The sequence below is a fragment of the Eleutherodactylus coqui genome, chromosome 10 (assembly GCF_035609145.1).
Source record: "Eleutherodactylus coqui strain aEleCoq1 chromosome 10, aEleCoq1.hap1, whole genome shotgun sequence".
Classification (NCBI taxonomy): domain Eukaryota; kingdom Metazoa; phylum Chordata; class Amphibia; order Anura; family Eleutherodactylidae; genus Eleutherodactylus; species Eleutherodactylus coqui.
In genome coordinates, this window is record NC_089846.1 from 47,185,913 (window position 1) to 47,205,492 (window position 19,580).

General features: G+C 46.1%; 1 protein-coding gene across 2 annotated transcripts in view; it reads right to left on the reverse strand.

Moving 5' to 3' along the window:
• The window catches only part of EDA2R (ectodysplasin A2 receptor), a 43,168-nt gene extending 24,969 nt beyond the window's left edge, over nucleotides 1–18,199 (reverse strand). Inside the window, exons 1-2 of one of the 2 annotated variants that reach the window (XM_066580975.1) lie at nucleotides 18,112–18,199; nucleotides 1,139–1,260 (exon numbers count right to left, since the gene is read on the reverse strand). In XM_066580975.1, the coding sequence (XP_066437072.1) occupies nucleotides 1,139–1,186 (48 nt within the window). In that variant the 5' untranslated portion in view covers nucleotides 1,187–1,260; nucleotides 18,112–18,199. Of the gene's footprint in view, nucleotides 1–1,138; nucleotides 1,261–17,626; nucleotides 17,805–18,111 lie in introns of those variants that run through there. The other variant, XM_066580977.1, reaches the window with a different exon arrangement.
• Nucleotides 18,200–19,580: the final 1,381 nt, after the last annotated feature.

Genomic DNA, 19,580 nt, shown 5'->3' on the forward strand with positions numbered 1-19,580 from the left:
GAAGAATGGAAGGAAGCAGGTTTGGTCAGGAACTTGTTGGAACATGTGGGTGGTGGCGGTGCATGTACCAGGTATGAAAAATTCTATAGTGGATGCTTGGCTCAGCATTGGAAATTGGTCGGGGAGCAGTGGATCACCTGATCAGTGCTTCATAAGTCATACCCAGGGTTGTTTGTTGTATGGTTGGAAATTGTGCTGGAAGTCGTGGCATAATGCAAGATCAGTGGAAAGTTTGAACAAGGCACGAATAAAGTTAAATAGGGAGATTTCGAGTTTTATCGTTAGAAATGGTGGTGTGGCTGTTCGCCATATTGATTTGGAATCTGGACAGGGTGATGATTTTTGGAGGAGTGATGGAGGTCACTTGAAAGCGGGATGTGAGGTGGCCAGACCGCGCTTGCTGGGATGCGTGGGGTGGTCCTTGGAGTTGGTTAAAAAAATTGGTGGGGTGGGGGTGTTGGAAGGCAGGGGGTGGATAACTACCTCCCCCCATGTTATTCTTGGTTGGTATTGGGTTTGTCACCTCTTGGCTCTGAAAGGGGGTTATTCCGGCAGAGATGGTGGTGTGTCTAGCCTTGTAAAGGCTAGTAAGTCTCGGAGTCAGTTGGGAGTTGCTGGAGGCAATTGGTATATACTTCATGGAAAATGGTGAAGTGACAGATGTTGGGGCTTCAAGGACCTCTCCTTTGTGTTGGTTGGTTTAAATTGGATTAATTATGTTAATATATATATAAGTTTGTTTCTAATAAAATGGCTGCTGTTGCCAAATTATCTAAAATCAGAAGTGTATTGTCTTCTGTTGGGTGCGTTCCAATATGGGCTGGTAATGGATAAAGCTACAGCACAGGGTGACTCTGTTATACCCGTGTCATATCAATCCTGTAATAATAGGATAGCAGAAGGTCTGCCATGATGGCAGCAGCTCTTATGGAGAGGCTTTCCATTCTGCGATATAAAGAAGGAAGGTGGGTGGGTGGGGTTCATAAGCTTTAATAGGGTATATAAACAAGGGATGTCATATTGGCTAAACTCATTTAAAGGTGGATAGGATTTAGGTGCTACATCTAAATTAATTCGGTTTTAATCTCACACAGATTGGAGACTCTTCATTTATGTCCATACTTAACTACACTCCTACCTTAAAGATGAGAAGAATACAGATCATCTGATAGAAATGGGCCATCATCCCAGGAGATATAGCGATATGAAGAGCGAAGCAAAAACTTGGCAAAGAAAACGTGTGTTGATCTCGTTCTAAACCTGTAAATATCAGAAAATGCAAAGTTATGGCAGTGAATAAAGTTCCATTTGCAAAACGCAAACTTTACACATACAGCTGACTAAAAGCAGTGGGAAACGATAAAAAGGACTGCTCTAAGGAGCTCTAATTATTTTTCAGCTAATAACAATTCCTTCAAGCCCCAGGGCGTACATTTACATCCTGTGTGTGCCTTGTTTGACAGCTGACACCCAACCGCAAAAGCCTGTTAACTCTTTAAATACTGCTATCAATTCTGACAACATTTAAATACCTTGATCGAATCGCACCCTCCCCCACAATGAGATCCTGAGGTGCCATTCAGTTGTCATGGCCCCCAGTGTTTCCATGCATTTCTGCCCATTCAGACGGACCTGTGGCTTGTCTTATTAGGATGCCAGCAGAATTAAAGGGGTTGTCCCGCGATAGCAAGTGGGGTTAAGCACTTCTGTATGGCCATATTAATGCACTTTGTAATATACATCGTGCATTAAATATTGGCCATACAGAAGTTATACACTTACCCCCTCCGGTGCTGGCGTCCCCGTCTCCATGGCGCCGACCAAAGCCGCCTTCACCCTGGATTAGACGCGCTTGCCCAGTCTGCCCTCTTCTGTCCGGCTCCGGCGTGCTCGCGCCGCAGGGGACTTCTGCGCATGCGCAGAAGACCTGTGCGGCGCGAGCACGCCGGAGCGGCCCCTTCAGGGCAAGCGCGTCTAATCCAGGGAGAAGGCGGCTTTGGTCGGCGCCATGGAGACGGGGACGCCAACACCGGAGGGGGTAAGTATATAACTTCTGTATGGCCAATATTTAATGCACAATGTATATTACAAAGTGCAGTGATATGGCCATACAGAAGTGCTTAACCCCACTTGCTATCGCGGGACAACCCCTTTAAGATATGCTGCAATACTGAAGAATTGCAGTACATGGTATAAGCAATTAAACTATTGCAAGTTTGGATCTCCAATGGGACAAAAAGAAAGGAAAAATAAATGAAAAAATATATATTCCACTACTGAAAAAAAAGCATATTAAAAGTTTAAAAAGCCTCTTCCATAATTATAATAAAATATAAATAAATCAATTAAAATTATATATATATATATATATATATATATATATATATATATATATATATATATATATATATGACATCAACGCATTCGTAAAACTCTAATCCTTCAAAGTAACGCATTATTTATCTTGCATAGTGTGAAAAAACATCAGCCCAGAATTGTGCTTTTTTTGGTCACCCCTCCTCTAAGAAAAAAGATAACAAAAAGCACTCAAAAAGTTAAACACACTCCAAAATGGAACCTCTAAAAACTACAGGATGTCCCGCAACAAACGAGCTCTCACACATATCAACTGAAATATGAAAAAGTTATGGTGGTCATGTAGAAAATTTTCTCCAAAGCTATTTTATTTTTTTATAATTAGTACAGCAAAAAACTATACAGTAGTACCTCGGCTTGCCAGTGCCTCGGCTTGCGAGCTTCTTGACTTGCAAGGCAAGAAGCTCGCAAGTTGAGTCTCCGGAAGGGTGTGTGTGTGTGTCTAATACTCACCTACCGCCAGCGTTCCGGTCCTTGCGATGGTCTGCGGCGTTGCTGCAGGCTACCGCTTTCTCCTCCACGCCGACAGAGCATTTCTTCCTAGAAGCGGGGCTTGAACACCAGCAGGCTAATGCAGCGCCGCGTCAGCCAATGAAAGCCGGCGCTGGATTAACCAATCACAGCCATTCAATGACGGAGACAATTGCGAGGACCGGAACGCCGGTGGTAGGTGAGTATTGATGTTTGTTCTTTTACATATAACTGTACTGTAGTGTAGTTGCGGCTTATTTTTGGGGAGGTCCGGAACGCATTACTGGCGTTCCAATTCATTTCAATGGGGAAAAGTGACTTGACAAACGAGTGTTTTGGCTTAAGAGCTCCGTCACGGAATGGATTAAACTTGTAAACCAAGGCACTACTGTATAAATTTTGTATCGTGGTAATCGTACTGACCCACAGAACATCATGTCATTTTTGCTGCAGTGTCTACGCCATAAAAACAGCTTCACCCCACCCCCAAGATGACAGAATTGCATTACACTCCAATGGAAAAATAAAAAAAGAGTTAAGATTTTTTGAAAGCGTGGAGGAAAAACCAAAAATAATTAAAAAAAGGGGACACATCATTAATAATAGTGGTCATCTTAGTCCCTTTTCATATTAGTGTCATGACTTCCATTTTTATGGGCCCCATGATATCCGTATATCTGTTGTGATCCGTTTTTGCTTTCACTCCATAGACATATAATGAGGCTGTCAGGTTTCTGTCTTCTCTATGCTATTCTATCAAAATGTCATAGAAACCTGACAGAAAACAGCCCGAGCGTGAACAGCGCCAATTAGGCACATCAGATAACTGTTGGTTAACCTCTTTCTCTGGTTCATTACTATGGCTGGTCCAGTATACAGGCATTGGCGTACCTATAGGGGATGCGGTTGCTTCCGGGCCCAGGAGCCTTCGGGGGCCCATAAGGCTTCTCTTCTCCATATAGGGAGCCCAGTACTATAGTTGGGGGCCCCATTACAGATTATGTATTGGGGAACAGAAGTTTCAAGTTACCCCTCTGACCATGTTGGCGGTATTGTAGGAGATGGTCACTGTTCTCAAAGGAAAGGTAGTCATGTATGAAGGCCTAGAAACACTTCTCAAAATATTCCATCTTAAACCAACCCAGGGGTTGTACCTGTAACGGATCCTAATCCTCGGCACTCTGGTTGCTGGATCTCAATGTTCTGGCCTCACAACAGGTCAAGAGTAGGCAGCCGAAAGCCAAGAGAGAGGTGAAGGGATTGCAATGGATATGCTCTAGGGATTGTGTGGGCGACACCGGCTGGACGCACATTAACTCTACACCGCCAAGGGTTTTACAATGTTATTAGTAGATACCATCTAACAGTATTTACGGGCATCCAAGGGCATTCATAGCCAGCTGAAAGTAAATCACCCAAAATGATACTAAATACCATTTTTCATCCCAGAGTGTTAGTTTTCTCTCACACTAGTTTGGTGCACATAGTAACTGCGCCTTTCATACAAAGCGTGAGAAATATGCGCAAAAAAATCTGTGGCATGCGCAAACATAGTGCATGGGGATCGTCGGCAAGCAGAAAGTACGCATGTCACTGTGTACATGTTGCGTGCTCACATGTAGCACTCAGCAACTTACATCCGTGTGAGAGAGGACCTAGGCTAATTTCACATGGGTGAGCAAGATATTGGGCCGTGAAACTCGGCTCAATATCATGCTCGGGACCGTGTGATGTCCCCACGGATGTAAGTCATTTTTGTGTCAAAAACGCATCGCATCACTTCAGTAAAGTAGCGATTTTCAATGGGAAACTTCGCATCATTTTCCCGGCCAACAATGAGCGAGGCATTTCCGAGGAAACGTCCAAATATTGGATATATGACGATTTTTTTTCCCCATAGCACGATAAGATGCGGGGGAAAAAAATCTCGCTAATGTATGACCCCGTTCAAAAGAATAGGGTTCATAGTTGTGCGCCTCACAATGTACAAATCTTGGGCGATTCTCACGGCCGTGTGAAAGCGGCCTTAGTGTATGCACACACTTATCAAATTTTCCGTGGTGGAAAATAAGCTGCAGATTTTGGTGCAGATCCGTGTCATCCAGATTTTGAAGTACATTTTACTCTCTCATTTGAGGTGAAATCCGCAGAATAAATTGATGTGCAGTGGATTAAAAATATGCGCCATATATTAAGTCTGTGGAGATTTTTAGACCTTAGACCGCTTTCATACGGCCGAGAAAATCACTCAGGCCTTAGTCAGACGGGCGTTTTTTCGCGCGATTTGCGCATGCGCATGCGTCCGGCGATTTTTTAAAACCATTGCTTTGCAATGGTATCGGACACATGAGCGCTTTTTATGCGCTCGTCCGATAAATTATAGAACAGAAATCGCAGATCGCACCTATCTGCAATCTGCGATTCCTGTTCTCTTCTCTATATGCGCTCAATGGGGCCGGCGGCAGCAGCGCTGCCCCCATTGGGAACATATAGCAGACAAATCATTCTTCTCTGCCACAGCTGTAACAGCTGTGGCAGAGAAGAACGATGTTTGCCCATTGAATTCAATGGAGCCGGCAATACAGCCGGCTCCATTGAAAGCAATGGGCTGCCGGCGAGCGCGGGATGAATTGTCAGGAAGGGCTTAAATATATAAGCCCTTCCCTGCAATTCATCCAGAAATGTGTAAAAATACAAAAAAATATATATACTCACCTTGTCCCGGCAGACGGAGTTCAGTGCGGCCGGCCTGCAGTGGGTGTGAGTGAGAGCTGCCCCTGATTGGTCCCTGCGCTGAGCCAATCAGAGGCAGCACTCACTCACACCCATTCATGAATTCATGAGGCCTCAAGATGTATGCATTTGAGATGCACAAATCACGGATGAATATGGACCACATACTTTTGAATGGGGTCATATACATGAGCGATTTTCTCCCGCTTCAAGGAGCGGGAAAAACATTGCGGCGTGTCCCATCTCTGGGCGTTCTATTGGAACGCATTGTCCATTGTTTTCAATAGTGGCGGATACACATCGCACAATGTGCCATGTGCAAGCGAGTGCGATGCGAGGTTTCCCACTGAAAACAAGGAGAAACACTTAGCGATCACTACTTTACCAGAAGTGATGGGAGGCGTTTTTAAAGAAATACGCCTCACATCCGCAGTTAAATCGCGCGTTGACGAACACGATACTGAGTCGAGTTTCACAGCCCGATATCATGCTCACCCGTGTGTAAGACGCCTCAGGCACACGGGTGAAAGCCATGCTTTTTTTAAGAATACTCTTGCATCGCTGCCGCCCGCAATAAAATCAATAGGACTTTCTAATGTTAAAAATCGCATCGCAATGCATCTTTCGTGCGTTGCAATGTGATAAAAAGAAGGTAAAAATGGGAGATAAAAAATAAATAAATAAAATCGCACAAAGATGGAGCGTGCCGCGATTTTTTATTCTCTTAACATGACATCAGTAAAAACATCGCAAATTGGAAGGAAACCATTGAAAATCATTGGTTTCATAATCTGCTTTTTTACTGCGAAAATTGTGTGGTAAAAAAAAAAAAAATCGCACGTTTTTCTCGCCCGTGTGAAACCAGCCTGTCTTTTTTTTTTCGTGTTGTAGGAAAGCTCTAGAGAAGAAAGGATCCCTTCTTTTAGCTCGGGATGCCCTAATATGGACCGAGTATTTCTAGATCGCACAACCCCTGATTGTTTGTAAAATAAAATTTGGGAATTTTCAGAAAAGGATTTGTTTTCTATAAATTTCACAACAGAATCTACTGATGTGACTTCAGGCAGGATATGAAGTGACTACTTATGGATCAGACGGGTCCAGACATGCTTACCGCACAATCACCGTCTATATACATTGTCTGCTGCCTGCTATATACATTGGAAAGGTATCAAACTGTACGCCATGGGGGCCGGGCTGTCTCACTTGGCATCCGAGCCTCAGGAGACCTGCGCACGGCCCGGTGCGATATTTGCCCGTGAAACTTGGCCCGACATGGCACTTGTGAATGTGTGATGTCAAAAACGCCTCTCATTACTTCAGGTAAAGTAGCGTCCCTCGGCGCGGCTTTCATCGATTTTCTCAGCCGTGTGAAAGTGGCCTAAGAACACCATTTTTTAAGAAAGAAATCGCGACGTGCTCTATCTTTGTGCGTTTCTCGGAATGCATTATTCATTGTTTTCAATGGGACAGGAAAACACATCGCAGGGCATGTGAGGCGCACGCGAGGTAAACATCAGCTGATCCTCTGACGCAGTTAAAAGCCGCAACGGAGGATCGCAACTTCACAGAAGTGGCGAGAGGCGTTTTTGACAGTAAATGTACCCGCGGGTACATTGTACTCGTATCCGCGGGTACCTGGTATGTTCACAAGCACGATATAAGGCTGAGTGTCAGGGACCGCTGTCGCACTTAGGCCCAATGTCCACTTGCACGCACAGAATCCACTGGTGAATCCCGCAGCGGAATGGACAGGAAATGACAGTTTCTTACCTCTCCGGATCCAGCACAGTTCTCCTCAGTGCCGGCCGGATCTTCTTTTTTTCAGCACGGATGCACACGCAGCGCAATTTTTTTTTTTCTTCTGCTTTTCCATGGTTTCGCGGCACGTCCACAGTGACAGTGCGGGTGTGCAATGGATCGGATGGCTTCCATTGACTTCAATGGAAGCCGTCTTGCGGGATCTGCAGAAAAATGGAGCATGCTGCAATACGCACGTGGGGAAAAATTGCATGCTTTTTACGGTCCTGCGGACGCTAATGCATCGCTGTGGGCGACTTCATTTGCGGATCTTCCACGCAGGTTCTGCAAACGAATCTGCCCGTGGACATTGGGCCTTAACCGTGTGCAGGTAGCCTTATGCTATATTCACACCGGCGAGCACGATATAGGGGCTGAGAAACTCGACCTTATATCGCACGTGTGAACCTGCGGATATAAAGCATTTTTACTGTCATTTTTACGCCTCTCATCACTTCTGTGAAATTCTAAGGATCGCAAAAGTTTACCACTGATTTTAACGGGAAACATTGCAGAAACACAGGCGATGCCTTCCGACGAAAGTGACAATGTATGCTACCATTTATCTATAAGGGTGAAGTCAGACGAGCATTTTTTTGCATGCGGCTATGTGCGCAAAAAAAGCGTGGCTGATAGAACCATTGGTCCCCTATGTAGTGTTCACATGTCCGTCTTTTACAGGCACAAAATACTCGCACCAGCAAAAGATAGGACATGCGTGCACCAGAAAGGTCCGTGCTGTCGCAGTGTTCAGTGATGATGGAACTCACCGCGGGGACGAAAGAATCCCCTGCCACAGTTGTGCCAGAGGACCGCGTTGTTCTCCTATTGCTTTCAATGGGGCCGGCGCTGCGGCATGTTCTATTTTCCTTCACATTTGCGCCAGGAAATAGAACATATGAAACTAATTAGCGGAGGTTTTTTTGGCGTGTCCACGATTTGTGCATGCAAAGTGTACAGTAAAAACAGCACTATCTTACAAAAAAATTCAACTTCTGATTTACAAAAGCGTGGCGCAAAAACGCATATGCTCGTGTAAATTCAGCCTAAGCCTTAGGCCGCTCTCACACATACGTTCACCAAACGACACGTCCGATTTCACGTGGAATTTTCAAATACATTCTACAGCGTTTGACAGTGTTTTTTAATACACCCCATCATTGTGATGGGTGATGAGGTGCGTAAACAAGCGCTAAAACTCACGAAAATAAAGCAGACAGTGCTTGAAAATCAAGCGCTAGTCTGCAAGGTCCCATTAAAATCAATGAAGGCGTCGCACCGCGATTAGCGCTGCATTTGAAACAACGCTCTAATTATGGTAAAAAGCGGGCTGTGTGAGAGCGGCCTTAAGGCAATGTCACACGGGTGTAATTCACTGCGCGCCACGCAGCAAGTACGTCATGGCATTGTGTACTTGCTGCAAGCCGCCATGCACTACCTTGGCGTGTATAATACGTGCCAATTTGTAACACGGTGCGTTATTTATTGTGCGTGGATTTTGTGTCATATGTGTGAGCCGCAAAATGGGAGCCTATGGCAGATATGGCAAAACCCGCGCACATGATACGCGGTCGGCACACACCTGTGTGAAGGAGCCCTTAGATTAACTGTAGACCGTCATAACAGAAAAAAAGAGTGTTATGGAATAGTTTTTTTTTGTTCTTTAGCTAAAATTGAAAAATGTTTTTTTACGCTGCCTAAAGTCTGTCAGAATGTACAGCATTTATTACGCACCGATATAGAACAATAGGGCTCTATCACCTGTAATACGCGGTAATGGCTTCGTCTGACGAGCGTGTTTTACCATGATTTTGCCCATCAATCACGGCGAATAGAGCCAATTGATGTCAATGGGTTCATTTACCTTCTCTTTACGCCAATATCCCTCAATCTACCTAAAATTACCATGAATATACTCCTAACAAAGAACCCTTCTCTTCTCTATAGGCGGGGAGGGCGGGCAGGACTCTCCACAATACACTTTTCAAATATCACGCTCCCGCCGAAAATCCCCCTTTTAAAACTTCCTAATCACCACCCCTAATTCTCTACCTACCAATCAACGCCTATCCACCCCCACTAACACCCCCCTTCTATTTTTTTTTACTATACGTTAACCCCTTCCTCACCTTCCTTTGGTTCCCTAGCAACCATGAAATGCAGGGCCTCCCCTTATGGGCCCTTTTTGGGCCCCGATACGGCCCTGTGCTATCTTTCTGCATTTTGCTGTGTTTTTTCACCTATGTTTCCCTATGGAGCCTCTGATTTATCGCGTCGCAACGTACGAACCTGCCATGTACGAGTGATGTAATGCATTTTTAACATAGGCAACTCCTGTTATAGTCTATTGCGTGAATAAAATGTGCGAGAAAATCACAGGCGGCAGCGATGCAATATTATTATTATTCAGGAAAAAGTATCATTGACGCTCAAACATCGCATGAGCAAATATGCGTTATCGCTGCGAGTCTCTCACGGCGGTATTGCGCTCACCCATGTGACATAAGCCTAGTGTGCGGAGCAAGGACATACGGCAATCATACAGAGCCTATAATGTACCGTCTTACTGAAAAGCTTCAGCGGAGTCATGTACAACATGTAACGCAATCATGTCACGCTCTCTTGAGCGTTTATACGTCACGCTCCTGTGCGGGAGCCCTAACACGCAGACAGATAAGGCAGGACCAATCTTTGCAGGTACACAGGATTTGCGTGCGAGAAACACATTCATGAAAACAAAATCATTGAAATCTATGGGTTCGCTTTGTCACGTTTTGCGGGCGAGAGTTTCACATGCGCAAATATGTTCGTCTGTTTAAGCCCACGGGCTTTTTCACACAAGCAAATTTGCGCGTGTACTTGTGCGTGTAATACGCAGAGAAAAGAACCAATTGTTTTCATTCTTACTGCTCTATTTCAGTGCACATTTGCGCACCCAAGGATCCTTATGAGAGCCTATGGGGTACGCAAAAGTGCACATATGAACACATGGATATGCGCAAAACTCATATGCACATACCTGCGAACACTGGCACCTAATTCGGCTTTCAGGCACAGAGCTGATTTCTGTGAAAAACACACAGCTTCATTCGCACTGCAGTAACCCAGCCTGGTATTGCAGTCTAAGTTCCCAATGAAATGAATGGGAACTTAGACTGCAATACCAAGTCGGGCCACTGCAGTGGGATATGAAGTTGTCTGTTTTCAGCAAAAAAAAAAAACAGACTTCTATGGGAGTTTCACTACGTAAAACGCAGAAAGATAGAGCAGGTCCTACTTTCTTCCATGCGCGGGAAATGTGTGCCCAAACGCGGTTATGAGAACAAACCCATTAAAATCAATGGGTTCTATATCTGTGTTTAGCATGTGCAGATTTTATGTGCGCAAACACATTCGCGTGAGAAGCCCATAGCATCAGAAATTCTGTTCTAAACTCCGTTGCTGATTTCCGTGAAAAATAAATAGGACAAAAAAAGCGCAGTACGACGCGTTATTTTGTCTTATGAAATCCCGGAATGCCGAACAGAAACGAAGTGAGCCCTATCACAGTCAGGGCATTATTGACCGGCATATTCCGCATGCGAATCCATGACAAACAGTCGTGAATTTTGACATGGTTTCTAAAGGCGTAAAGTTCGCAATAATTCCGCCATAAGAACATACCCTAAGGCTAACCTCATCACAGCCTGATATCATGCCAACATGCGATTTTGCAGCAGATGCGAGGTGATTTTGTAACAAAACAGCCTTGCGTCACTTCGGTGAACTAGCGATCTTCAGCTGCAGCAGAAGGGGAACCAGTTATATCTTTTGATAGGCCAGATACACATGGACGTATTTGTGCGCCCAATACACACGTTCACATGCGCGTATTTCTTCTGCGCATTTCGGTCATGCAAAAAAAAAAACACCCCTGGAGCATGCTCTATTTTTCTGTGCATTTGCACACCAAAGGTCCCATGGAAGTCAATAGGGGGTATACAGATGCGCGTGCAATATGCTAGGGAGCGAGATACGATGCGGAATTCCGCTGGAAAAAGAATACATTCAGAACTCACTGGACTAGTTAGCCATTTAAGGGCTAAAGCCCATAGCCGGATTTCTGCCACGTTTCACGTGGTGGAAATCTGTGGCATTATGCTGCAGCTAATAGGTTCTATTGAACCTTATAGCTCAATGTTTACGCTGTGTAATTCTACCGCGGAGTTCCGCAGCATGCTCTAATACACGCGGCCAGCTTCCATTGTAGTCAATAGAAGCCGGCGGTCACACTAAACTGTGCTACAGCAGAAGTATCGCGTAATTGTGCATCCCGCCCACTGCCTGCTGCGTCATCCCGCACTGCTGGCGTGTCAAGTGCTGTACTGCGCATGCGCGCCGGCTCACCAGACGGGACGCGCCCAGCGGATCTGGAGAGGAGTGCATGGAGTCTTTGGGGGGGATATCCCGCTGGTGGAGTCCATCACAGCCGTGGGCATGAGGCCTAAATCGGTGCGTCTTTTGTTTGTTGCGTGCCAATGAACGTGTAAAAATACGCCGATGCACATGCAAAAAAGCATTGTTCGTTCCGCAAAAACAATGTGCAGAAATATGAATATACGCTCGTGTGAATCAGGCTGTAAAGCGCTAGATTCAGTCTTCTGTCTTTATGGAGAAGAACCTCTGGCATTCTTCAAACATATAGGAGAGAACAAAGAGGCCCACTGGGCTGGAAACTTTCACATAGCTGTAGTGGAAGTGGGGATGACTGTGGGTAAAGGAAGCGGAGGAAGATATATTAAGGTCGCACACACATCCCTTTGTGGTGTTACTTGTTTTATGTCTGTTGGCTTTGCTCCAAGTCCAAGAAGAGTTCTTTTTGGCACCAAAAAAAGTTAATTAAAATGAAGGTATGATCATTTTGTCTTGGAGCAGCACTGGCACAAGACTCCCAATCTTCTAAGCAAGAGGCTACATGAAGCTGTGGGCCCACAGGACCCTCTCCCACCAGTATTAGGCCTTAAACAGACCAACGTGCTTGAGCACGTTTTTACCTGCGTGAAAAATCACACCTGCAAAACGTGACAAATAGAACCCACTGATTGCAATAGGATAGTTCACAGGCGCACGTTTCTCGCGTGCAAGTTCTACATACGAGAAAAGATAGGGCAGGTCCTACCTTTTTGCGTTTCATGCAGAAATATGAGAAATATAAGCCCTCCCCAAAAAATAAGCCCTAGCTAAACTACATGAAAAAAAGAAGCAATACTCACCTAGCAGCCAGCGTTCGGGTCCCTTGCGCTGGGCTGCGGCGCTGCTGTAGGCTGTCGCTTCCTCCTGGACGCTGACAGAGCATTTCTTCCTGGTAGCGAAGCTTGAATACCCCGCCTCCAACAAGTGAATGCTCTGATTGGTTCGAACGTCAGCCAATCAGAGCCGGCGCTCGATTAACCAATCACAGCCATTCAATTATGTCATTCAGTCGTTCAGGACTACACGGAAGCCTCCAACAGCGTCACAGCCCAGCACAAGGGATCCGAACTCCGTCTACTAGGTCAGTATTACAAGATATCCCCAAAAATAAGACACTGTGCCTTTTGGGGGGCAAAAATTAATATAAGACAGTGTCTTCTTGTCAGAGAAACACGGTATGTTCTGACACAAGCGTATTTGTACATACGCTCGTCTGTCAAAGCCCTCAAAAATGGTGCATGATAGGCGGGTGCCTTGTTTCACAAATTTGGATGGATGCCCAAGAACCCCAAGTTGTGTCTTTAAGGCCGCTTTCACACGGGTGAAAAAATTGTTTGATTTCCTATGGGTTCCTTTCCATTAGTAATGTTTTGTAGGCTGCTACATTGCGAGAAAAAAAATAGTGGCATGCTGAATATTGCCGCGATTTGCTATGTTTTGTAGCCCATGTTTCTCTATGGAGCCTTCCTATGTGTTGCATCGCATGAAAATGCGGTTTTCGTGCGGTGTGATGCAACTTTTACAGTAGAAAGTCCTGTTGTTTGTCCCTAAAATAAGCCCCAGCCGCGTTATAACAAAAAAAAAAAACACCAATTCATCACCTAACAGGCGCTGTCCGCTCAGTCACACGTATCCTCCGAAGCTCCGGCTCACTTGTCTATAGTCTATAGCCATTCCGCAGCGTGAAATTACCTGCGGTATGTCCTATTTGCCGTGTTAATACGCGTGGACGGATTCCATTGTAGTCAATGGAAGCCACCAATCACGCTATACTTCCGCTGTAGCACAGCGGAAGTATAGCGTGAATACACGTCCCGCCCACCGCGTCATATGACACCGCCGGTGCGTCATGAGCTGTACTGCGCATGCACGCCAGTGCGTCATGTGGGAGCTATGCAGTGGATCTGGAGGTGAGTATGGGGTCTTTGGGGTGGCCGTGGTGACGGTCTCCGCTCCGGTATTCCACTTGCGGAGACCGTCACGGCCGTGGGCAGGACCCCTAAGTGTTAGGATTACAATACTCTATAACTACTTTCTGATTGGCCAGAGCAGCTTACGTGATCAGCACAGGCCAATCAGTGAGCAGTACGAAGTGGGCATTCACTAAATAGAAAACTAATGCAACCAGACAGTTGAATGCAAAACAAGTGGATTGCGGTGATCGTCACATCTGTCTGATAATTTGTGACTTTTCCATTTTTCACTTTTCTCGCCAACATTCAGTAATGGTGAGAAAAAGTGCAGGAAAGGTTTAGGAGCGGGGGCTTCCACAGACTAAGGCTGGCTTCACACAAATGTATGTGTGATTGCGTGCGCCTCAGCGCAACATATTTGCACATTTGACAAGGCTTATTTGTACGCGTATCGGCATATTCCTCCGTACTTTTTCTGCCCGCAGGGCGTGTTCATGGGTGCTGAAATGTGTAAGAAATTTCAGATGTGTTCGTTTCCAGCAGATCGGAAACACTATCTTTTCTCCTTAGGGAGAGCACCTAGATGGTGAGTGGGGTGACTTAAATGGCCATGCACGCTCCTCTGGGTAATATGCAAATACGTGAGATGGAATAAAACCTCTACAGTGCCACCTATAGGAATGCAGCATTCCTTCAAGCCAAAGTCAGACTTTTAATACAAGCCTTGTAACAATGCTTATTCCCAGCCATTGTTACAAGGTTTGTATAAAAAGTCTGATTTTGGCTTGAAGGAATGCTGCCTACCAATAGGTGGCGCTGTGAAGGTTTAATTCCATCTCCCTTATTTTCCAGCAGAATTCTGCAGTGTTTCACGCATTTCCTTGTGTATTGTGCAATCCCATATTGCCTTTTGTGAGGACGCAGAGAAACAGAATATGTTCCGTTTTTTTAAAAAATGCGTGCGCAAAATACGAAAATGTGTATGAGCTCATTGAAATCAATAGGTTCTATTCTCCACTCATACTTAGCTGGCCTAAGAGCTTTAACACACGGGCGCGCTTGAAAATCACAGCCACAAGACGGGACGACACAAAACCATTGTGTAAATAAATATTACGTGGTTCATGCGCTAATAAGCTCCGTAGCGGCGAGGGTAATAACGCATGCGCCCATCTGTTTAAGCTCTGAGCGCTCCTTCACACTGGCAATTGCCATTTTGCCGTGAGAAAATCGCAGCAAAATCGCATCATTGTTTCCACGATTTTTCAGCGTCAGCAATGCTTGTTCCTGAAAATAATTTTGCATTGCTGTCGCCCGCAATTTTCTGGCGCAATAAAATTGCGCAATTTTCTCGTGCAAAAGTCAATAGGAGTTTCTAATGTTAAAAACGTATCGCAAGTTTGTGCGTTGTGATGTGAAAAAAAGGAGGCTCAATAAGGAAACATGGGAGCTAAAGAAAAATGTAAAAATCGCAAAACGCAGAAAGATAGGACATGCCGCGATTTTTTTTCTCTCCATTCTGCATGAGTGAAAACCTCGCAAATGGGAATGAAACCATTGAAAATCATTGGTTTCATAATTCTGCGTTTTCACTCACTCTCTCATCGCGCAATTTTATTGCAAGTGTGAAGGCACCCCAAGGTCTATTCATACGGGATCCCACTCATAAACCTGTGATTTGGATGTTGCGAGAAAAGCGCGTCGCCGTTAGATCTTATTAACGTGACTGAGTTTGTGTGAGTATTCGAACACGCAAAATCTGTGCACGCTAAACACTGAGAGTAGAATCCATTGTGGGTTCCATCCAAATCATGATCGTACTGTGCGAAAACCGCTTGTGTGAGCGCCCCCTTCCATATTTACTATAACTCACGCCAAAGGACAGGTGATAAATATCGGATCGCGGGTGCCCACTACTAGAATGGCCCCTAAATCCCCTGTATGACTGCAGTAAGTAGTAGTTTGGCAAGAGTGGCGCTGACGCATCTGTTCCATTCATTGCCTATGAGGTCGATTCGAACAACTGTGATACATATTACTATATATCTGGAAGACCCCCATAGATCGCTGCCCCCCACATATTACAATATCCTGAAGACCCCCCAGTAGATCGCTGTCCCACCCATATTACTATATCCTGAAGACCCCCAGTAGATCGCTGCCCCCCCATATTACTATATCCTGAAGACCCCCAGTAGATCGCTGCCCCCACATATTACTATATCCTGAAGATGCCCAGTAGATCTCTGCCCCCACATATTACTATATCCTGAAGACCCCCAGTAGATCGCTGCTCCCACATATTACTATATCCTGAAACCCCCCAGATCGCTGCCCCCACATATTACTATATCCTGACGCCCCCCCTCCCCCGTAGATCGCTGCTCCCCCATATTACTATATCCTGAAGACCCCCCCCCCTCCCCCGTAGATCGCTGCTCCCCCATATTACTATATCCTGACGCCCCCCCCCTCAGCCGTAGATCGCTGCTCCCCCATATTACTATATCCTGGAGACCCCCAGTAGATCGCTGCCCCCACATATTACTATATCCTGAAGACCCCACAGTAGATTGCTGCCCCCACATATTACTATATCCTGAAGACCCCCAGTAGATCGCTGCCCCCACATATTACAATATCCCGTAGACCCGAAAGTAGATCACTGCCCCCACATATTACTATATCCTGATGCCCCCCCCCCCTCCCCCGTAGATCGCTGCTCCCCCATATTACTATATCCTGAAGACCCCCTAGTAGATGGGTGACCCCCCCCCCATATTACTATATCCTGAAGACCCCCAGTAGATCGCTGCCCCCACATATTACAATATCCCGAAGACCCCAAAGTAGATCACTGCCCCCACATATTACTATATCCTGACCCCCCCCCCCCCCCCGTAGATCGCTGCTCCCCCATATTACTATATCCTGAAGACCCCCTAGTAGATGGGTGACCCCCCCATATTACTATATCCTGAAGACCCCCCAGAAGATCACTGTCCCCCCCCCATATTACTATATCCTGAAGACCCCCTAGTAGATGGGTGACCCCCCCATATTACTATATCCTGAAGACCCCCCAGAAGATCACTGCCCCCCCCCCATATTACTATATCCTGAAGACCCCCCAGAAGATCAGTGTCCCGTCCCCCCCCTCCATATTACTATATCCTGAAGACCCCCTAGTAGATGGCTGGCCCCCCATATTACTACCCATGTATTTCTACATTGTAACAATATAAAGCCTGAAGTTACAGGTGGGAATCTAGCAGTTGCTTCCTTATAACGCCTCCCTGTTCACAGATCCCCCAATTACCCATCCGCAGTCCTCCCCAGGAAAAGCCGAAGGGCTTATTCACACAAATTCAATAGCGCAGCATACTTCCAAGGCAATACGCAGTGAAGTGAACCTATTGATTTGGGTTCGTTCACAATCATGCATGTTCTATTCTCATGCATATTGTACGTGAACATAGTGAATGTTTGTGTGTTTTGTGTGTGCATATATGCACGACAGGCGCGAAAAAAATACTGTAAAACACGCCCAGATGCGTGCCAATACGCGGAAGGATAGAGCAGGTCCTATTTTCTCGGGCGCGCAAAAAAAAGGGAATTAGAGCGAAATCATTGCAATAAGCGGGTTCTATTCTCTGCGCTTTTTACATACAGTTCTTACATGTGCAAAAACGTGTGCAAATCTGATGGCGCCCATAGGCCGCTGTCACACCGGCGTTGGGGTCGGTTCACGGTTTCCGTCTCTCTGCTCTTCTTTCGAAGGAGAGAAACTTAAATAAAATAAATCGATAAAAGTGAATGTTTTTCCCCATTGAGTCGCTGGGTCGCCTGGCATTAGTATTGCCCCTGATGCCACCTCCTACCTGTCACCTTTAGTGTCACCTGTCCTTTGCAGCACTGGGCAGCCCCCCAGGGTCACCTCTCGGCTCCTGATGTGCCCACATATGTGACATGTGTGCCCGTCGCCCACCACCTGCCGCCGGGTGAGAGTTATGCCGGCTGTGGGCTCAGTGCATGGGACCTGAGCCGCTGTCTACAAGCCCCGACTTGTCTGCAGCACATGTCCTGCAGCCTCCTCCTCCTCCTAAAAATACCCCATCAGCCTGGACCAGCGCGACCCCGCCAGCACCCAGGGGCAGCGGTACCCGGTGTATACCATTCTATTAACTGCAGCCCGGGGCATTATATACTGCGGGCACAGCTACCTACCGCCGAACAGCACTTTATATACCGACGGGGACACTAGTACCGCTAGTAGCACCAGCTGCACCCCACTGATGGCACACACCCGGGCATCTTCTACTCAGTATTGCACTGTCCGGCTACACCCCGCTATGCTGCCACTTACCTGGGATCCGGGCTCTCCGGTGACGGCTGCTTGATGAAATCACACGAAATCTTCATACATATCATTCATACATACGGACCGACACAGGCCCCGCCCCTTCTACTTGTGGTTGGAGCAGAGTTGGGAGGGGCGTGGTTATGTAAATAAGCCCACGCTCTGTGTAAACAGAGAAGCGTGGTTGTGTACGGAGGGGGCAGTGACAGCTGGCTCGGTGTAGGGGCGGGGCCGGCAGCGCAGACATAAAGTTTTCATTTTTGTGCACAACTTGTACAAAAGTTATGGCCAATATGTTTAACGGAAAACCGAAGATCCCTCCAGCCACGACTTGTCTCTGCAAAGTCTGCAACTTTGGTTGCTCACTTTTCCAGCACCTCACTAACCCTTTCCTTACCCACCCGAACTGTGCTGCGCCCCCGAATATGTGCCTGCTGCCGTCCTATCAGAATGCTGTGTTGCATGATGATGACTTTTTGTCACTTTATGGACCAGCGTTCTCCTTGCTTTCCTATCCTTGTCCGGCTGTGATCCATGAAGAGTTTTGGCAGTGGAGTAGTTTGCCATTGCTTTCTCCACCCCTCCCCATTTATCTTGCTAGCTAGCTACATGTCTGGGTTGTGCTGGTAGTACCTGCAAATAATGTAGTTCAGAAATAATGTTGTCATTAGTCTAATTAACCCCACAAATAGTGTCAAACAGACAACATCCCTAAAAAATAATAGTGCCGAACAGATAGCACTATTGTTCCACAGGCGGTACTAGTGCACCACTCAATAATAGTGCTGCTCTTAGTGCCCCACACGGTAATATTTTGCCCTTTGTGCTGTCACAACATAACAATACCCCTTTTGTGGCCCCACATAGTTAGAATGTTTACTGTTGATTAGTGATGAGCGAATTTTCAAAAGTTCAGTTACATTTGCATTAGTATGAACCAAACTGAAATTTTACCATAACCTGCAAAACGGGTGTATAACACAGTCTAAGGCCTCTCCCCCTCCATTGTGTAAGGGCTTGGTTTTTGGTACAATTTTGGGGTACAGACAAATTTCTGATCCCTTTTTATTGTGTTCTAGCAGCCGAGCCGTTCAAACAAATGTCCCTCTGATATTGTTTTATTTTTTCATATGCAGTTCACGGTGCAGTATAAATGATATGTTACCCTTTGGGGTCTTTCACGCGGCTGTAGGCATTTTTACGTGCAGCCGCTGGTGCCGCAAAAACGTGTGAACGGGCTCACAAATCTAATGTTTGTGCGCCTGTTCAGATGGCATGGGCTCAGCGCATATATGCCGAGCCTGCAATGCTGTTGGGTGGTGAAGACAGTTTAACTCTGCTAAGCTGTTCTCCCCCTTCCTTCTCTACTTTTCTCCTCCCCTCCAGCTGTCTGCAATGGCAGGGGCGGACTCAGGCTCCCTTCTCCTCTCTGCTCCTTGTCCCCAGCCAGCAATGGGAGGGGGCAGAATTAACCC